Source organism: Leiobunum rupestre, chromosome 9, assembly GCF_980474605.1.
Source record: "Leiobunum rupestre chromosome 9, qqLeiRupe1.1.hap1, whole genome shotgun sequence".
NCBI lineage: Eukaryota > Metazoa > Arthropoda > Arachnida > Opiliones > Sclerosomatidae > Leiobunum > Leiobunum rupestre.
The window spans coordinates 13,815,063-13,836,311 of NC_143392.1; the positions used below are offsets into that span (position 1 = coordinate 13,815,063).

The following is a 21,249-nucleotide window of genomic DNA, read 5'->3' on the forward strand; positions in this document are numbered from 1 at the left end:
CGTATTTCTCGCCATCAAACTAACCAACTATTTTGCCAACGGAACGAGTAGAAAGGGACGAGTTTCCTGTTCTTAAACTTCCTATTTCGAAATCGCTCCACGACAGACTATCATTAACCAAATTCGTTCTCTGCCATACTTATGTTCCTTATCCACTTATGGTAAAACTAATAGACCATGGGAGATAAGTTACTTTTACAAGGGTAACGACATTTGTGGCAAATTTTAAATACATGCAAGTCCTACCAGATGCCGCCAGCAGATTGAAACAATTTAAATTAGATAAAACCACGAAAAATCTAGATTTATACCGAATTTTTCTCTAGTCAAACTTTAATATATTTGGTTTTTACATAAAATAGTGTTAGAAATTAATTTTAAATAAATTTATACCCCTTCTGCCAAAAGGTTTAACCTGGTGCCATCTAGTAAAAATAAACCGATTAAATAGAACCTAAAAGGGCTCTTATCTCAATGTTCGTTTTCTTATACGCAAAATGTTTAAATCGATCTATTAACTTATTCTGCACCCCGGGAGTAGTAGCGTACTCCTGTAATCCCAAGCGTCTGGGAGACTGGGAGGCAGAGTTTGTGGATGGTCGTGTGAGGAAGACCACCAATTCCCCAACGGGTGGTCGGAATACTTCCGCCACGGTTGTCCCCACCCCTGTCCCCACGTATCCCCCCGTTGGCGGGGCCGTTACACATATCTCGCCCTGATTAATCAGTTATTGTGTGCTGGTGTCTAAGGCCTCAGGTCGACACCGATTTGTGTATCTCAAAAAAAAAAGTATTCTGCAAGTCATGGTTTGTTCATTTTGGCTCGAAATAAAAGTCTGTTCGAAATAAAAAAAGAAAAAACCGGTAAATGCTAAATAAAGCCCTTTCAAAGTACCCTTTACTAAAAAACTGCTGAAAACGGTTGAGGCGTTTCTGTACCAAAAATAATTGAAACGTTGAGTAGTAATTGGACTCCAGGGAGCCATTTGGCTTTCGCGAATCCCTTTCCTAGAGCGGTGTTTGCCTATGAATTGATCGAGGTCGGGCTAGATCGTCGACTGCAAGTTTTCTTTGATAATCCCCCTCATATATCTCCCGTTAATCCAGGCTCTCATTATTTATAGCGTTGAAGATTGTGCCTCCAAGAAATGACAGTTATACCAAAGATTACCCCAACGTATCTTAAATATAAGCTGCGCATTAAAACAAATGTATAAACTAGAATTTGTTTAAAACTACAGATACAATAATTGGACCGAGTGAGTATTTATTGCGTAAATCGGTCTAATTTTGAGATACGTTTAATAGCCGATGCGATAAGATACTACACTTTGATCTTAGACAAACAGTAAAGTTTATTATTAAATTTAATAAATATTTAATCTCTTTTGTACAAAACCATACATTTTAGAGGTACACATACATTTTTAAGTTATTTAAAACGTGTATTACAGAATTACACCAAAAATTACGCTATATCAATTGACGTATTCCTAAAATTTCCACCTTTTTTAAATCTAACTAAAATTTCAACCTTTTTGTAAAAATCTTACTAAAATTTCTACCTTTTTGTAGAAATCTTACTAAAATTTCCACCTTTTTGTAGACATCTTACTAAAGTTTCCACCTTTTTGTAAATATCCTACTACAATATTAACCCTTTTTGTACAAATCTTACTATAATTTCAAGGTTTTTGTAAAAGTCTTACTAAAATTTCAACCTTTTTGTAAAAGTCTTACTAAAATTTCAATCTTTTTGTAAAAGTCTTACTAAAATTTCAACCTTTTCGTAAAAATCTAACTAAAATTTCAACCTTTTCGTAAAAATCTTACTAAAATTTCAACCTTTTCGTAAAAATCTTACTAAAATTTCAGTCCTTTTTGTAAAAACTTTACTAAAATTTCCACCTTTTTTAAAAATCTTACTAGAATTTCCACCTTTTTGTAGAATCTTACTAAAGTTTCCACCTTTTTGTAAAAAATGTACTAAAATTTCCACCTTTTTTGTAAATATCCTACTACAATATTAACCCTTTTTGTACAAATGTTACTATAATTTCAATGTTTTTGTAAAAATCTTACTATAATTTCAATGTTTTTGTAAAAATCTTACTAAAATTTCAACGTTTTTGTAGAATCTTACTAAAGTTTCCACCTTTTTGTAAAAACATTACTAAAATTACCACCTTTTTTGTAAATATCCAACTACAATATTAACCCTTTTTGTACAAATGTTACTATAATTTCAATGTTTTTGTAAAAATCTTACTATAATTTCAATGTTTTTGTAAACATCTTACTAAAATTTCAACGTTTTTGTAGAATCTTACTAAAGTTTCCACCTTTTTTTAAAAAAATTACTAAAATTACCACCTTTTTTGTAAATATCCAACTACAATATTAACCCTTTTTGTAAAAATCTAACTTTAGTTTAAAGCCACGGTCACGCTAGAGCTTTAAGCCAAGATTTGAAATTGAAACGCCCTCGCCGACCCCGAGAACTAGGGGCCCCCAAACGTTTATGATTAAAATCGGTGCAATGTTTGCTTTTCATATTGTTTTCCAATTGTGTACGCAAAGATATTCAAATTTCCTCGAAATGTTGGTATGTCTTATTGCGTTTTCATCGAATTTTGCCTTTCTGAGAAAGTGTTGCTGTACTTGGAGAAAATGTTGCCCGCATTTCGTCAAATATGTTGCAGATTGAATTCCGAAAAGGTCAATATTTAATAAAACAAATATTAATCAGCTATAGGCTAATACCCAAGGCACAACCTTAGGCCTAAGTCATCAAGCGACTTTTAAAGCCATTAATTCAGGGGGCCGGGTTACATGGCGCAGGAGGGTGGTGGCAAGCCCTTCATGCCACGCGAGCCAACAGCTCCCTACACTCACTATTACCGATAACCTCAACAAGTTTTTATGGAAGAGGAAACCGAAGAGCTCGGGGGATAACCCCTTAAGCCAGTGGGGAGAGAACTTGCAACTCAACGAGAAGGAGTTGTTCCGAGTTTTCACCCAGTGCCACAAGTTGGGACCGAACCCGCCTCTTCTTGCTGCGAGGCCAAAGTGCTAACCACTCCGCCACCCCAATTTACTCATAAGTGTATAAATATTCTTTTGGAGTGTCTATACTACACGGCATAAAAATGAAACATTACATATTTGGAAAAGGCACCGGGAACTTGCAAAAGCCATCATCACTAAGATAATATTAATTAATGCTTTGTAAATCTTTAAATACGATCTAGCCTACAATCGTTATTATTTTTACCGAAAGGAATATCTTCCGGTGAGATGACAATGGATGACAAAATGAATGACATTCTACCGTTTCAAAATATTTTATTTGGATTTCTCCCAACAAAACATTTCCGTTTTTATAGTAAGGATTTTCATTTTGAAACTGTGTTTTTCTATACAATTCGATAATGCAACTTCCTATCTAGGCGGGTCCAAGGTTACATTTTAGCTTATTATTATTATCATAAGTGTATACTATTGTTACATAAGTTTGACACTTCCTATTCTTCACATGCAAAAGTTTTACCAAGAGCTATTCACAAGACACTAGACTGAATTACGGGCTTCGTCGCCGTTTTGCATCCGCTTGTTAAAGAGATAGTGTCAGCAAGAATGTATTTATTTATACTCAGGGAGATTATTTTTAGCGTTTCTGCAATTCCACCCGTTGGGCCCCCGGTATGCTCCTCCGCTTTAATAAAATCAAATAATATTGCAATCTCATTGGTTCTTAAAAATTACGTTTTTCGACGCGATTAACGCTGTAGCGAGGACGCAAAAAATAAGACCGCCTCCTTTCCCCCCCCCCCCGTTAGCGCGACGGGGTTAGGGGCTCAACGTGTCCGTCGATAGTCTCGACATATTCATTCTCCCTGAGTATAAATAAATACATTCTTGGTGTCAGCTAGGGAAACAATTTAATTTTTTAATTTAGTGTTCTTCATAGGATAGAGTTTTTGGTCCTGATTCCGAAAATATATGTTATAGTACTTTAAAAAATTATTTAAGTATGAAAATTCAATAGGCGATACTATAAAGGAAATTTGGTCTTAACCAACTTGTTAAAATGGGAAAACAAAATCACGTGACTACCATTTCACAGCCAACTTCGATTCGGTAACTCGTGCTCATAGTTGGCTGTGCGATGGTAAATAAAAACTATTCCTTCCAGATACTGTAAACAGCTAATTAACTTACACCTTTCTATTACAAAATTTTTCAATGAATAATAATAGTTAGATAATTTTTATGAATCGATCAAAATTTAAACCGCCATGAACAAAATAAAATAAATAATAGTTCTTATTTCTTAGGATAGATGGCGCTGCAGTCCTCCCCAAAGTCACGTGACTACCATCTTTTCAGCCCCCCTGGACTTTATAGTTTCGCCTATTCAAAATTTTGGGTTATGTTTGGCTTCCTTGAAACTCTACCCAGTCTCTACGTCATACTTTCACGAGAAGTCAAGCCGGCTAAAAAATATTTCAAAACCCATTTGTGGCGTCAGAGAAAGCCTACCCATCCATTTATGAACTGAAATATAATAGTGAATGCGTAATATTTAATTAAAATCATTATTTCCACAATTATTATCAACGCATATTCATATATTTTATGTAAAAATTAAATATGGACAAATATTTCTGTCACTATCTCTTTGAGAGATTTTCCTCTTGTGATGACGTCACTAGCTTCCAATAAAATATTCGCGAAAGTGACAAACTTATAATAATATTATAGAATTATGTTATTATATATTATATGTAATTGAATATCGAATATTATATAGGCGAAATTTACATTTCGCCTATATAATATTCGATATTCAATTACATAGAAAATCTGGACGGGCAATTTAACAGTTAATAATTTAGTAGATTATTAAGTATTAAAACATTGTTATGCGTAATCGAAAGTCGCGTAACCAGAAACTCACACTTTAGTTTCTCTTTGCTGGCGAAATTTTTGCCAAATTAGTTTGATGGCTATAAATAAGAGCGAAAACGCGTTCAAGTCTCAAATTTGAAAATAACTAACTAATATATTTGTAAATTCAATAACCAATTGATTTGTCAGGTCATTGGAGAAACAGACTATCATTAAAGGCAGGAGACATGACTAACAAGGAGACATCCCGAAGTGTAACCCACCGATTTTGTTCAAACTCGGGGGATTGAAAATAACATGGGATTTTGACCTCAAATTGATAAAAAGTTGATCAATTTTGATGTTTTTTGGTCAATTTTTATCTATTTTTTCTATTTTTGGCATTTTAGAAATTTTGAAATTTTTTCAAATTTTTCACAGGGTGGGGTCCTAGGAATCGGTCAGAATCCCATGTTATTTTCAATGGGAAAATTTCCATTTGTTGTTGTCAAAAACATTTTTCGTTGCCATGGCAAAATGGTTGCCCATTGAATAAATTCCCTTAAGGATTTTTCATGATACACGAAGGTCTACCAATCCCCCGAGTTTGAACAAAATCGGTGGGTTACACTTCGGGATGTCTCCTTGTAAGTGCCGTACTTATGTTACTTATGTTACTTATGTTACTTATGTTACTTATGCTATGATACGTAAGCGAATAGATTCATAGTTTTATATTATACGATGTTATTAATACTAAAATAAATAAACAACGTTAATGTTACCATACTTATCATATTATAAAATCAAAAAAGTGGTTTCGATAATTGATAGGATTATACGCAATCACGAGGAAGTCTTCGATGATATTTCTAAGTAATTGAAGAGATCAGCGTCTACTCGAAAGTTAGAATAAAAATACTGATAAATATTCAAAAGGTTTCACGTGTTTCCCCAAGGCGTTTCTTAGAAATAAACTTGAAAAATTGGCAAATATCGTCGAATCATTCTAGTTAGAAGTCAATTATTATTAGTATTATCTCAATCCTATTTATCTAATCCAGCGAATCATTATTTTTCTCAAGGATTATTACAATATAACCGTGACTCCTGACGATTTGGAGATGGGCTTCAAACTTCTATAGGCCTCTCGACATCGGTGTATACACGTCATTTACTGGCCATGCGATAAAATATTTCAGAGAGAGATAAGTAACGAGATAATAGTCGGCCAAATAAGGCGACAATATAATGGGGCATGGATTCCAATTTAAGCTCAGTCTTCTGCTACGACCAAGGATTTAGTTTCTCGACTAAAATTTGCTCCGGCTTCCGAAGTCTCTATCTATCTCGTCGTATAATAATAATATATAGAGTCGATTCGACCCACCGAACACGCCGGTCTCAGGCTGCACCCCGTCCCGTTGCGTGAAAGGCACCATTTGTGGCAGGACCAGTTTTAGAAGCGAGTGAAATGCTGAACGTGGCGGACGCGAGCGTCGCTTGTTCCTAGAAATATTCAAATACAAATTATTTTACTTTACAACGCGATATTTTTAGTTACTATCAATTTTAACCAAAGATACGAGTTTCTTTATTATATTTACAAGTCAGTCATTATTTTAGGACACTATTTAGCGGCGTTTTGGTTTAACTTGCAGGTAATTTACGTATTTTTATACGTTCATAATTTTACGTTCGGTTTTGATTTATTGTCTATCTTATGCCGGTGTCCTCGTCCGTTAGTATTTCAGTGTTGTTTGATCTATAGCTATCAGTGGTTTTTCTGGTTTTGGAAGGGAAGTTTTATAATTTTTTTATTTTACAAGGACTGTCCAAAAACGTGGTTACTTAAAATTGAAATTGATCGCTTTGCCATCGTTAATTTAGTGACTCTTTGTTTCGCAACGCCGGTAGTTCTAAGCGCTAGAGTTTTCCAAAGTCCATCGATTAATTTTGGAATTGGATTTTAATTGCTTTCTATACGCGTTAAATGGCGATGGTATAACGTACTGAAGCAAAAATACAGATTTATTTCAGCATTGACATACTGTTATTAATGTTGGTTGCTAGAGAAAAATGTACTTGCTTCAGTGGATCAATCAGAGTTAATCCGCTAATAGGTGAATTGGGTACGGAAAATAACAGTAGGATATGTTACTGGCATGGAATTGGAACTGCCTTAATGTCTTTTTCAGACATACCACAGTCACTTATTTATTTATATATTTTGTAGAACTACCTTAGTGTCTTCATCAGACATATCACATTTTACTTACTGGTATATATTTATTTATATATTTTGATATGGTTTTTCAGGCAGCCCATCTTCTAATCCGAGTGAAAGACAAGATGAGGTAGTAGAGAACGAACGGCAACCTTTACTAAATAAGACGGTTGAGGTAAAAAGCGGCAAGATGGTGCTGAAGAAGTCGACGGTTGTCTTCGGCGTCGTGGTCGTGGCGCTTCTGATCGTGTGTGTCGGACTACTGGTCGCGTTACTCAAGAACCAGAAAGAATTCCGCGAGAAAAACGACCCGACAACTGCCAGTGAGATCACGCAGACTACCCCCAGCGGAGGAAGTAGTCGCCCAACAACCAGTATTTTCCCCAACACCACGGATGGTCCCAAATTACCCTTCGAAAACTACCGTCTTCCGGTGACCATACAACCTCTGCATTACGATTTGACCTTACAACCCAATCTCGAGTCGAATAGGTTTCAAGGGTCAGTTAGAATCGACGTCGAGGTGTCTTCTCCGACTTCCTACTTTATCGTCCACGCGTACAAGAACAAATTGACCATTGACTCGGCCAAAGTGACTTCGTCCGCGACCGGTGCCGAACTGGCCGTCAAAAACCGATTTCCTTGGGACGAAAATGAGTATTACGTACTCGAAATGTCCGAAGAAGCGCCCAATGGACGATACTTGTTGGATTACGAGTTCCACGGTTCTTTGGACGGCAGCATCGTCGGTTTCTACAAGAGCACCTACTACGACAGTGAAAAAAACGAGACCAAGTATGTTAATTTTTTTTTCAAACTGATAAGAACGGAAAAAGTAGACGAAACGATGTAAATTAGCTTCATTCTAAACCCACGGCTGTAACATTTCCACATACGGGCGTATAAAAGTAGTTATCCTTTCCACCAAGGGCATCCAATCCGGTTCACTTTAGCCGTGTGAGAATTAAAAGAATAGAGTCAGGGTTGAAGGGTCAATTTAATGAGCTTTACAGCTTTCCCCGTTTTAAAGTACCATCGCAAATTTCCCTTTGAACCACCTAAGCAATTTCCTCTTTAGGTTTTTCCTCGCGCGTCAAGGGTTTAATGAGTTAGAATCGAAATTTGATCAAATATTCCAAATATTTTCGTTTTTTGTTTTGATTCGCAATCGAACGAAGATAATTTTATCTGCCTTTTTATGGAAAAAGCTTTGATTAGAGTTTTCACTCAGTTGGGAAAACGAGATAGTACAAAAACACCTCAACGTTTCTTTATCCGTATTTCTCGCATTCGACGCTGAATTTGAAGTTAAGCGAAGTAAACAGTTCTGGTAAAACTAGTTGCTATAAACACTACTATAGAAAAGTTTCAAAATAAAAATTCTGATGATTGGATGATTTCCCCTTGGAATTGTAGATCATATTTCTTAGAAATAGCACCATAAACATTGACATTCCTACCATACCATTAAGGACATTTTTGATATAACTAGCAAGATGACGACACGAGGTGTAACGCACCGATTTCGTATAACTTGAAAAACCCTAATTCGAATTTATTCAATGGGCAACCGTTTTGCCATGGCAACCAAAAATGTTTTTGACAACACAAAATCGAAATTTTCCCATTGAAAATAACATGGGAATCTGACCAATTTTAAATTTCAACTTTTGAAAATGTTTAAAATAGAAAATATAAATAAAAAATAATGAAAAAGTTCGAAATTAATTAAAATTTTTACAGGGGGTACCCTTAAAATTGGTCAGATTCCCATGTTATATTCAATGGGAAAATTTCCATTTTGCGTTGTCAAAAACATTTTTGGTTGCCATGGCAAAACGGTTGCCCATTGAATAAATTCCCATTAGGGTTTTTCAAGTTATACGAAAGTTTACCAAACCCCCGAGTTTGAACTAAATCGGTGCGTTACACCTCGGATCGTCTCCTTGTAAGTTCAGTATAGATATAGGTCACGACCTTTTGGTCGAAACGTGTTTATAACTGACCTACCTTTACCGAAGAAATTTTAAAACCACAATTAACCTTTCCAAAGTCATTGTGATCCACCCATGCGTAAGATAATATTCATTGTAACGCCCTTGAATTTACGACGTGTTCACTACTGAGACAACCCGGATTATAATAAAAATGAAACGTAATTCTTCTTATTCAATAGTATGATTAGGCTTTACACCCTAAATCTGAGTTGTAAAAATCGGAATAAAAAATCGGTGGCTTTGTATCTAGGACAAACAGTTTTTCTTACAACCTAGCTGAACAATATAAACTCGTTGCATTCTAACCTAAATTCGAAAGCTACCCAATATGGCTTACAGATATTTTACTCCTTACATTTAATGAGGCGAGAAAACATTTTTATAATATTAATAATTAACATTCGATATCAATACCCGTTTCGTGTTAGGTTTCAAATATACCAATTACCACCAACCCAACAGACAGACAGACTGACAGATAACTATTTACCGCCCCTTCCCCCCTTTTTTTTCGAGAACTTGCGCGAACCGAATAAAAGCAAAAGACACGCAAGCCTAAAAACCTCATTTTGAGAAAACAAGTTTTTAGTTTTATATCTATAACATATGTAATAATAATCAAATAATTAAAATATATTAAAAAGAAGGTTAAAACAATATTAGTATTTCAGTAATGAGTCAGTCTAATGTAAAAATACTTGAGGATTCAGGTTTCGAATTACTTTCAAAAGTCAGGTATCTCGACTTACTTGACTCCGGCGCTCAGGTAACGGGATGAAATAAAACTTGTTTTTTTATTCTTTTTTTTTGTCTTCGAACGTAAAAAAAATGTCCCAGTTTGAAAGGAAAACATACCGCATTAAAATAAAAAAAGAACAAGTCGTTCCGTTTGTTGTAATATAGTTTTGAAAGTAAAATTGAAAAAAGGTGCGTAGACTGACAAAGATTGCGGTCACATTGCACACCCGTGAGATGTTTATTTCCACAACCGCGACTACTTGGTATATCAGCCTCGAGCTATTTTTATGCACCACCAATTTTTCCTCGAGGAGTTGCAATTATTTCAAACTTTCGCTGGAAACAACAGTGACTGCTATATAGGCTATCGGTTGAGATACGTTATATAATTAAATTTTAATTAATGTAGGAGAAATTTATACTGTTTATGTAGAAAATTCTCGAGATCACAAGAGATACTTAGATTGTATGATAATAATGAGATTTAATTATTCACTTTATTTAACTAAATTTTCACTATACTTGGATTGTATAATAATATTGATGACATTTGGAAATTTAATGATTTACTTTATTTAATTCAATTTAGCACTATACTTGGATTGAATAATAATAATGAAATTTAATTATTTATTTTATTTAATCAAATTTTTCACTTTACTGGTACTACATTTTGGATATAAATATTTTCTGAAAAATTTCATATAAAATATTACTGAATTATATGAAAGTTGCTCGGAACACGGCTATACTATTCTTTAAACTCGTACTCTTATCAATAAGGTACCCCAAATTAAGTACAAACCAGTTTAAAGAGGAACGGTCAAGCTTTAACCAGATAGATAGCCCTATAGCCCATTAAAAACTAAAATTTATGGCGAAAACCGCATCAAAAAATATTGAGTGGTTAATTTTTAATAAAATAAAGAAATTTCGGGAAATCGAAAAGCGCGCATCCGCCGCGACACCCGGTGAGAAGTCAGTGAGACAGAAAAACAACGTAAAAGCGAGCGCTGCTGAAGACGAAAAAATATGTTTTGCACGCGCGACGCGTTCCAGTTTTAAAAGACCTAAGCCTAAATTGCGTGATTTTAAAAGTTAGGATAGTTCACAAATCGCTCATACGGGGTTAGGGGCGCTGGTGGCAGCCCCTAAGATGGCGGCGAAAATTCAAACCCAAACACCTGGCGTTATTTTTCGTTTCAACTTTTTGGGCCAAAAGCTATTTTTTCAAGACAAAAAAAAAGTACGTGTTAGTATATTGAACGTCTTGTTAATCTTTTGATACGGAAATAAGGCCATATTTCGAAAAGCTTGGCCGTTTCCCTTTAAATATTAGAGTATTTTCACCGTAAAATTAAAAGTCAATTTCTTCAATCAAGAATGTATACAACGTCCGGTGTATTAAAATTTTAAGTTCTGAAAATGCGTCCTAATAAAAAAACAATTAACATCGCATAAATCTGATTGATATTTCCGGCACTTCCAACGGGCCATCGCGTTCGCTACTTCTATCAAATGTTTTATTGTTTGTTATAGTTAAGAGTTACGTCAAGAATAGATTTATTTATACTCATGGAGAACGAGAATGACTAGGTGGATTTCATTCAAGATTAGCTAACTGATAAAAGTAAAATATCCGTTAATTATACAGGAAAAGAAACATTAATTGTATAAAATTTATAAATTCTATAAAATCAAACAAATCCGATTTAAATAAAAAAAAGTCGAGTGATTTGATTTTTATTAAAAAAATCAAAAACGTGACAAACCCGCCCATGCACCCATAGTCTCCCAGGATAGTCTCAACTTTAAAGGAGACTACCCGAGGTGTAACACACCGATTTTGATCAAACTCGGGGGTTTGGTAGACCTTCATGTAACTTGAAAAACCCTGAAGGGAAATGTCTCCATAGGCAACCGTTTTGCCATGGCAACCAAAAATGTTTTTAACAACACGAAATGGAAATTTTCCTACTGAATATAACATGGGAATCCGACCAATTTTAAGGGTACCCCCTGTAAAAATTTTAATCAAATTCGAACTTGTTCATTATTTTTATATTTATATTTTCTATTTTTAGCATTTTCAAAAGATTTATCAGATTCCCATGTTATTTTCAATGGGAAAATTTCAATTTTGTGTTGTCAAAAACATTTTTGGTTGCCATGGCAAAACGGTTGCCTAGGGAGACATTTCCCTTCAGGGTTTTTCAAGTTACATGAAGGTCTACCATCAAAATTGATGTGTTACACCTCGGGTAGTCTCCTTGTTAGTCCTTTTCAATAAGTATAGACAAATACGTACCTGGTTACGTAATATGAATTGATAAATAATATATAGACTTTATAAAATTACGGCTATTAGCTGTGGTGAAATAATGAGATAGTAAACGTTTATTAGAACGTGTAGAAGTAGCTTTATCGAGCGCAGACTGTTTTCCGTATACGTACCTCCGCAGTGGCGTAGCCAAAGGGGGGCACAGGGGGCACATCCCCCCCGAAACGTATGGTCATACGTACAAATATTTTCATTTTTTTACTTTTTTTTCAATGATGTGCCCCTCCCCCGAAACAAAATCCTGGCTACGCTATCTAATATAATTTACAATCTATTTGGGTTTGCTTTCTCGTAAAACTCATTTGAAACAACGGCTGGCGAAGGACCGCGGTCCGAAAGCTACCAATAATAAATTTTATTTTATTAACCTCCATGTAGTAGCAGAACTTTTATTAAATTTTGCTTTGAGTTATATCGACATTTTAGTATTTATAATCATTTGAAACTGCTTCCTCAATTTTCAGAGCAAAAATGTTATTCAATTATAATTCCTACGTTTAAAGAGCGAAAGACTACATCTATTCGGCAGGCTTCTCAAATTACGATCTTAAATATTAAAATTTAGACGCAATTCGAATCCCTTTGGACGGTTTCGCGAAACATCGCCTTGGCACAGAAATTTAGCTCTTCGCCAAGGTGTGTCTTCGGTAGCTATCCAATCTCCGAATTGGTAAGGCTCGAGTTCGACCTTCCAAGTACTTCGTAGAGGCGAGACGCTTAATAAGCCGAGAAAATTATACACTCACCGCGTGAGTTGACCTCGTTCTTAAAACTCTTAAATTGAAAAGGTGTTTCCAGGTAGCATCTCTATAGTTTTCGGCCCAGTGACAAGCGAGTCTGTCTACTCGCTGGCACGATTTATACCTTTGACCTTGCCATCTATATTAAATCGACGGGGTAGTTATCTTTTGTCCGCTCGGATGTGCCACGGAGAGAATAATCTATACTCACCACCCCATCTTTTCAAAATATTCAATGTTTTCGGGTTTTTCAAATAAATCTTTTTACGCTTTGTATCTTTCCACCGTTTTAAATGATTTATTGACGCCGATTTTAGGCAAATAATTTTCCTCTAAAATACCCAGAAAAGGGTGATTGTGGAAAAGTTATATGTAAGCGGTTTCTCTCGTATATTCCGATTTTCTTTAGTGGCAATTTTTACTAGCATATTATAGGTTGTGTCAGCTAGGAGCAACAGGGAAGTGTATTGGCGGCGTCTGTTGGAATATATCACCTAAAACGACCTAAACGCAAGGAGAGTTAGTTGTAAACAAAAAAAAATTGGCGGTCACCTAATTTTAGCTATTCTTGACGAGGCTTAAGTGTTCAAAACAAATGGGCATTTTTTTATTTACGCTCGTAGTTTTATTTTTAATTGAACATCAAAATGGTAAAAACTAACTACAATAATACTGTCCAGGGTGAACCACGTCTTAACAATGGCCGCGGTTTGTTTACATCTAACTCCCCGTGAATATGAAGACGACCCTGTATCTACTGTCCTTGGAGCAACAAACACAGCACGCCACACAAGGAGAACGCAACCCGTTAAAAGTCGTGCATTTTTCATTGGTTAGACGCTTTAGCACCTGCAGCCGTCGAAAGGGGAATATTCGGAAATTGTCTTCCCCCCGCCCGTAAAACGTTCGGCGTAAAGGCTCGTCCAATGACATTTGTACACAACACTGCGTTAGCGGGTTTAAAGGCTAGCTGCGTTCTCCTTGTGTTTGTTTCTCCTAGGAGCGTTTGAAAAGTTGAGAGCAAAGTCTGGGGGGGGGGGGGGGGGGAAGTCCACTGGCGATCAGTAATCTTTTTTTTAAAAAAAAGGCATATAACGAATTCAAATTTGTATCTTTTGTATTTCGAAATTTAAAAGATAGATTTACGTTGATATTTAACACAAAAATAGGAACGATTTCAGTAAGTTTCAAGTATATTATGATACAAAACGAATGTTTCTTAAAAACAATTAAGGAATTGTAGTTTTTGTCAGACCAAAATGGTAAATATTTAGGAGGGGCATTGCCCCCATGCCTCCCCCGTTTCCTACGCCTCTGGCTTGTGTTTTTCAAAATGGTTTGTTTAAACCTAAATACCCATATACTTGGTTTGGAATTGGGAACAGAAAAAATACCAATATGCAACAAATTCACGTGCAGCATGTCATTTATTTTTCTAAATTTAAAAGTTATAAATAATGCAGATTTCTATTTTTTTTGGTTGGCAAAACTATATAAGAAGGCCAAAAAGGTGTATTTATTTACGCTGATGGCAAAAAAAATCTAGAAACTCATGTGAAAGGTCGTACGGGTTTCTTGAAATTTTTGAGCTCGGATATTATTAATTTATTAGTTTTATTTTTATTCGATAATTTTAGTAATATTATTAATAAATAAATAAATAAATATATATATATATATATATATATATTATTATAATAAATAATAATTATAATAAATAAAAATGAATAATCTTAACCAATAAATAAATATATTAAATAATAATGAATAATATTCATCAATAAATAATTATATTAAATAACAATGAATAACATTAATCAATAAATAATTATATTATATAACAATGAATAACATTAATCAATAAATAATTATATTAAATAACAATGAATAACATTAATCAATAAATAATTATATTAAATAACAATGAAAAATATTAATCAATAAATAATTATATTATATAACAATGAATAACATTAATCAATAAATAATTATATTAAATAACAATGAATAATATTAATCAATAAATAATTATATTGAATAACAATGAATAATATTAATAATTAATAATATTAACAATTATTTCCTTTAAATTTGATATAAAATTTAAGAAAAATATACAGAAAACTTTAATTAATTTTTGTTTAATGTAATATTGGAAATTGGAAATATAAAACGTACCTGAAATATTTCGGTTCCGCAAAATTCCATAGCGCAAACCAACATAGCTTAAACGTTTGTGTGAGGAATTGGGAAACTTTTCATCCAAAATCGATAATCAATTTCGGGCAACTTGAAAATGAAATATTTGAGCTTCTTATTTTCGGTCAGAATATGCCTCAGGCAAACCACGTTCGTACTGTGTAGGCCAATCGTATACCTTTACTTTTGCCGCTTAAATTGGAAACCATTTGAATTTTCTGTTGGTTTAGTGGACTCCTTCTGTACAAGCGTCACGTAAGAAATTGAAAACCCGAGTGATTTCGACTGAAATTCAAGAAACAATTATCCGATTTCGCGTGCCCATCGGGTGCCTTCGAGGCTAGGACTCAAGCCGATTGAATGGTAGCTGTAGTGTTAATAGTGGCCGCCATGACAGTTACCGTTTTTTATCAATAGGCAAATTACAATGGTGACGTCACAGGGTTTCAGACGACAACACTCTATTGTTGACGTAGATACAAGGACGTACTGTGCAAACAGTGAATATCCCGAACCCTAGGGATGGAAAAATACTAGCATTGTGTTGCTAAGGTCCGATATGCGGACCAGGGAATTTGACAGAAATAGAGAATAGAGCTCTACCACTTGTATAGGGGTCTACGTCACCAATGCTTTTTCGTATTGAGAAACCCGCTCAAAATGGCGACCATTACACTGCCACGGCCAACTTTGATTTCGCGCTGCCGCGCTATAGCGGCCATAACAAAATTTTCAAATCCCATGTAAATAAGCGAAAGAAAATTGTCCCGCTAGGGCGCTACGTCTCCTCACAAAATATGTAAATTTTATTACAGGCAAAGGCGGGGGACTCGAATTAAATCCAGAAAAAACGTTTTATCTCGTAATAACATAAATTTTTTCGGAAAAAACACGTTGGCATAAATGAAATGAAAATAACATGTTTTAGAATTATGTTCGGGTAAAATTGCCAGATAAACTAAACTAATTAAAGGAAATGTGTTTTTTAGTCAAAGAGGGGATAATTTCATATAAAGAGACGCGTAATTGATACAAGGCGCCATTTTTGAAAATCGGGCTTAGAAACGTCTCGGTAATTTTTGATTTATTGTTATTAATAATAAAACGTATATAAATATGAAACCATACCGTCTTGTACCTCAAATACAAAAAATATGACAGATTTGTCTTTTCACGAGTTCCCAAGCAATGAAAATCTTCGGTTATTATGGTTAAAAATCATTAAATGAAAAGATTTTCAAATGAGTGAAAATGGTAAAGATGTAGTCTACATTTCAAGGACGACGATTATATTTCTGGTTTGTATCTTTATTTAAAAAAATATTTATCAGTCATGTTGAAAGTGCTAGTGCAAGTTCTCCTGGAAAAAATATTTCTGAGGTGGCTGAAGATGAAATCGAAAAAGAAATTGTAGAAATATAAAAACTCAATAAAAGTCACCATAAATAACTTGCAATCAAAAATTTGGCGTCAAAACCTAAAATTACAGGTTAATTAAAGGTTACCAATTTTCTAGGAAAAATGGTTTCCTCAAGCTCCCATCAAAGATGACACTGAAAAATTAATGGTGAAACGGGAGTTACAAAAGCCATCTCCTTGGTGTGATACAAGACCTTCTAAATTGTCCGACAATCAAATTCCTGAAGACTATAAAAATATTTTAGAAGCCCTTTTGATCACTCCTGAAACTCAATGTTCTACCTTAAAATTAGCCTGTGAAGCATACTTAGCTGTGTATGTTTTGAGGGAATTACAAAAGAAGGAATTTTGTGGCTGCTGCGTTGTAAACATTTCCCAGCCATGTCACAGCTCTCCACTATTGGATTTGATTAAAAACCAAGATAAAGGAAATCTTAAATATCCAAGTCGTCCATTCATATTAATTGTATCAAGAATAGTCACCTTTGTGCAACATTTGCGGGTCTCAAGGTGTTTACGATGAACTTGAGAAATGCATTTTGCCAAAGCACGAACTCTGTCCACTATTTTATAGTTGTGATCCAGAACCTGCCAAATTAATTGCAGGAATAGTCTGTCAGAAAATAGTCCCTCCGGTTATGGATAACATAACGCGCACAATTTCTGCTAAGCATGAAAAAGTAAAAGAGCTTGTATATAAGCCAATATCTAGAAAAGAATACAAACTTCAGTAACATTTACTTTGTTATTCAAAGATTCACTTTACAACTATACTAAAAATATATCTATTTAATATCAAGAATAATTATCAACAACATTATTTTAAAGATGTAGGTAAATAATTACTTAATTTAAAATATTTTAATTATTGGTTTTATAAAAAATACTATTCATAATTACGCATTACCGTGATAAGGGGTTGACCACATCTGCCGGAGCAGAGCCGGAGATACACATTTTTTATTTTTATTGTCGTAGAATATAAATAGAGTATTAAAAATATTTCAAAGCTAAATTATAATTTAAATATAACTAAAATATTAATTTACTCTTTCGTTAATAAAATAAAAATATAAAACCTGGGAAAAAAACGACTTTTTCTTTGAAGAATAACAGCTGATTGCACTGGAAGGCGGCAATAAAAAGATAAATTATGTGAGGAGTTCTAGCGCTACTTCTCCCTGGCGGGAAAAATCTTATTTTGCAAAAACACGGCGATTGTTATGGCCGCTATAGCGCGGCAGCGCGAAATCAAAGTTGGCCGTGACACTGCCAAAGCTAGGGAAAGCAGACGACGTTAAATATCTCTATAGAATAGAATTTATTGAACTGGAATATATACAAGGGTGGACGCTTATTGGGCCAGCATCAGTGACAAAGAAATACATTTAAAGCAATGGTTACAATGAGGTGCAATGAAAGAAGTACGCAATTTAAGCTATAAGATTTTTCAGATAGCGATGTGGTCCTTTGTTTAAATAGTTTAAACATTTTCACCAGTGGAAATATTGTCACTTAAAGTGATAACATTGTCCCGATAAAATGGAAACATTTAATGAAAAAGACAAAATAGTTCCCAGTACATAGACAAAATTATTCTCTGTAATGGGATGAATTTGTGACAAAATGGTTGCTAATGACAAAATAGTCCACGACAAAAGAACCAAAATTGTCACCATTGGAAAAATAGTTCAAAGTATCCACAGCAAACGGATAAAATTATCTTCATTGCCAAAATCAGAAGTAAATGAACCGAAGTTATAGGAGAGGGCCAAAATTTTAAAAGGCATTTTCCATCGGAGTTCCAGCCCCTTTAGTTCCCGCCAAAAATTGTACTAGGGAATTGTGGGTATCCACTTTCGATATACACGTCATCACCTAACTAGTCGATAGATGGCGATAGTGGAGCTATGAAGGCGCGAAATTTGAAAACGTCGATTAAAGGGAGATCTCATATGGAAAATGCGCTTAGTATGAGAGATATAACGGTCTGATAACTTCGGTTCATTTACTTCTGCCAAAATAGTAAGCCAGTTTTAAACTCGGAACAACTCCTTCCGCGTTGAGTTTGCAAGTTCTCTCCCCACTGGTTTAAGGGGTTTTCCCCCGAGCTCTTCGGTTTCCCCTTCCATAACAACTTGTTGGGGTTAACGGTAATAGTTAGTGTAGAGAGCTGTTGGCTCGCGTAGCTTGCAGGGCTTGCCACCACCCTCCTACGCATTGTAACCCGGCCACCTGAATTAATGGCTTTAAATGTCGCTGGATGACTTAGGCCTAAGGTGGTGCCTTGGGTATTAGCCTCGCTGATTAATATTTGTTTTATTAAATATTGACCTTTTCGGAATTCAAGCTGCAACATATTTGACGAAATGCGGGCAACATTTTCTTCAAGTACAGCAACACTTTCTCAGAAAGGAAAAATTCGATGAAAATGCAATAAGACATACCAAAATTTCGAGGAAATTTGAATATCTTTGCGTACACAATTGGAAAACAATATAAAAAGCCAACAGCGTACCCAGAAATCTATAAAGGGGTGGGGCTAGAATAAGAAAACATAAGTAAAAAATAATAATTTAATTCAATACGTTATGAGCCTAACTTTGGGGGCCTACAAATCCATTTATAAGTCCCCGACCATTCACCTTCTCTAAAATTTATAAAACTTTAAAAGAGGGCCCACTTTTTACAGAATATATTAGACTACACCTCTTAAAATGTTTAACGCGATAATTTAAATTTAAATATTTAACATAAAATCATTATTTTCCGTTTGGCAGGAGTTTGGCCACATCAAAATTCCAGCCGACGTACGCCAGGCGAGCGTACCCTTGTTTCGACGAGCCCAATTTCAAGTCGAAATTCACGGTGACGCTAATTCACGACGCCAAGTACAACGCTCTCTCCAATATGGACGTTGAGGTAAGAGCATTTGCAATTGCCCCCCATTACCCTCGCTTCGGTAATAACGGTAAGAAGTCGAGAAAGTGACGTAATAACCCTATTTCGTGGCGCGGTGAAACGGCAAATATATGGCCCACTTCACGCTCTGCTAAAGAAATACTTCGTTATAAGAACAGTACCATTTCTTGGCGAGGCTTTTACCTTTAACTTTACTTTTCATACAGCGTCCTTCGAACTACCGAAAAGAAAAAGTTGACAGAAATGTTTTCATTTTTGAATTACGTACTCTTTCGGGACTACGATTTTTTGGAACTTTTGCTTTTATTTTGTGTCGCAAATAGGAAATGTTTCGTGTAGGGGGCGTTTTTTATCTCGCCACTGGGGAATTTATTTTACTGGGGACCAAGAATCTAAGGGGACTCACTGTTCAGGTTTTAAAAAGCGCTCGATAATACCGGGAATAGAGACTTGGCACTCCGTAGCTTTGGCCATGGCCGCCATTGTGGTCATAATTTTCTCCGCACGATAAAAACTATTGAAAAAAAACTGTGACGTAGCCCTGCCAAGTCCCTATAGGAAAATCACGGCTAATTTTAGTTCAATGTGGACAAACCTGGCGTCGTTGAAGTCGTTTTCTGGCGTAGCTTCGTAGAGAATCTGGAGCGTTCACCGTAAATTTTAACCAAATGGCTCCGTTGTTTAAGGTTAAATGATTAGGCTTAGTTAGTTTTAGACCTTTTATTTTTGAAATTGGTTTTTTAAAAGTTTAATTAATGGTAATTAAGCATTGTGTTAAGTAAAAATAACCAGTAAGTCGCGTATGGCTGAGGTTTTTTTTTATCAAATTTACTGGAATTCATTTAATTTCTTAACTTAAAAAATTTAATGAATTAAGCCTAACATAACTTTATCGCACGTACTGTCGCCTAAGCCCCGACTAAGTCTGTCGAAGTGATAGTTGAACCGAATTCTTGAGGCGCTTCAAAGCGGCTGGTGTACCTCAGTAAGCCTTCCGATTTAGGCCACACCTACCGTGTCCAAATATCGGGAGCAGTGAGTCCCCTTAGATTCTTGGTCCATGATATTACTATTTGTCTGTCCATATTTATACAATTTTTCATTTCATTATTTTAAAAAAGGGTACATTTATTTCTGGTTATTGCATTTTTTAAACTATTATTGTGAATATTTAAATGAGCACTATAATTCATATTATTTACTATCAAACGTTGATATGAGAAGCTCAATAAATTCACATTTCCGCCATGAGGTCTTAAAGCTATGGATGATTGGCGCTTGTTACGTTAAAAATAAGTCGTAGCGCGTGATAGCAGACGATTTTCCGATTTTGTTTCTTAGCCCCTTTAAAGAAAACGCTTGAAAACAAATTACCTAAATTTGAAAAAAAAAGTATTTAGTTGTGCGTAGTAGGGGTAGTTAAAACAACTGCATATAGGTACCTAAAAATTATTATTAATAATAATTACAAATTTAAAATTGAATTTCCGTGGTTTTAATTAATATTCCTATAAAACACAGATTCAAATAATAACAATATTATTTTAACATCAATAATAATCCTATCATTAATAACACTTAATTATTATATAGATACTTAATATCATCAGTAAAAATTCATAATAATATTATAAATTTAAAATAGATGCGACTAACTATAATACTATTTGTTATATTACTTGTATTAAAACAAAGTATATAATGTCATTTTTAGAACACCTTTAAATTTATGATCCATTAGATTAGGATAATAATACTCGACAAGTTCTTAAGGGT

General features: G+C 34.7%; 1 protein-coding gene across 1 annotated transcript in view; it reads left to right on the plus strand.

The window, feature by feature from the left end:
• Window positions 1–6,209: 6,209 nt before the first annotated feature.
• The window catches only part of LOC149926617 (uncharacterized), a 135,348-nt gene continuing 120,308 nt past the window's right edge, over window positions 6,210–21,249 (plus strand). Inside the window, exons 1-3 of the mRNA XM_090159542.1 lie at window positions 6,210–6,551; window positions 7,210–7,912; window positions 19,332–19,473. Coding sequence (XP_090015668.1) covers window positions 7,308–7,912; window positions 19,332–19,473 — 747 coding nt within the window. The 5' untranslated portion in view covers window positions 6,210–6,551; window positions 7,210–7,307. The remainder of the gene's footprint in view (window positions 6,552–7,209; window positions 7,913–19,331; window positions 19,474–21,249) is intronic.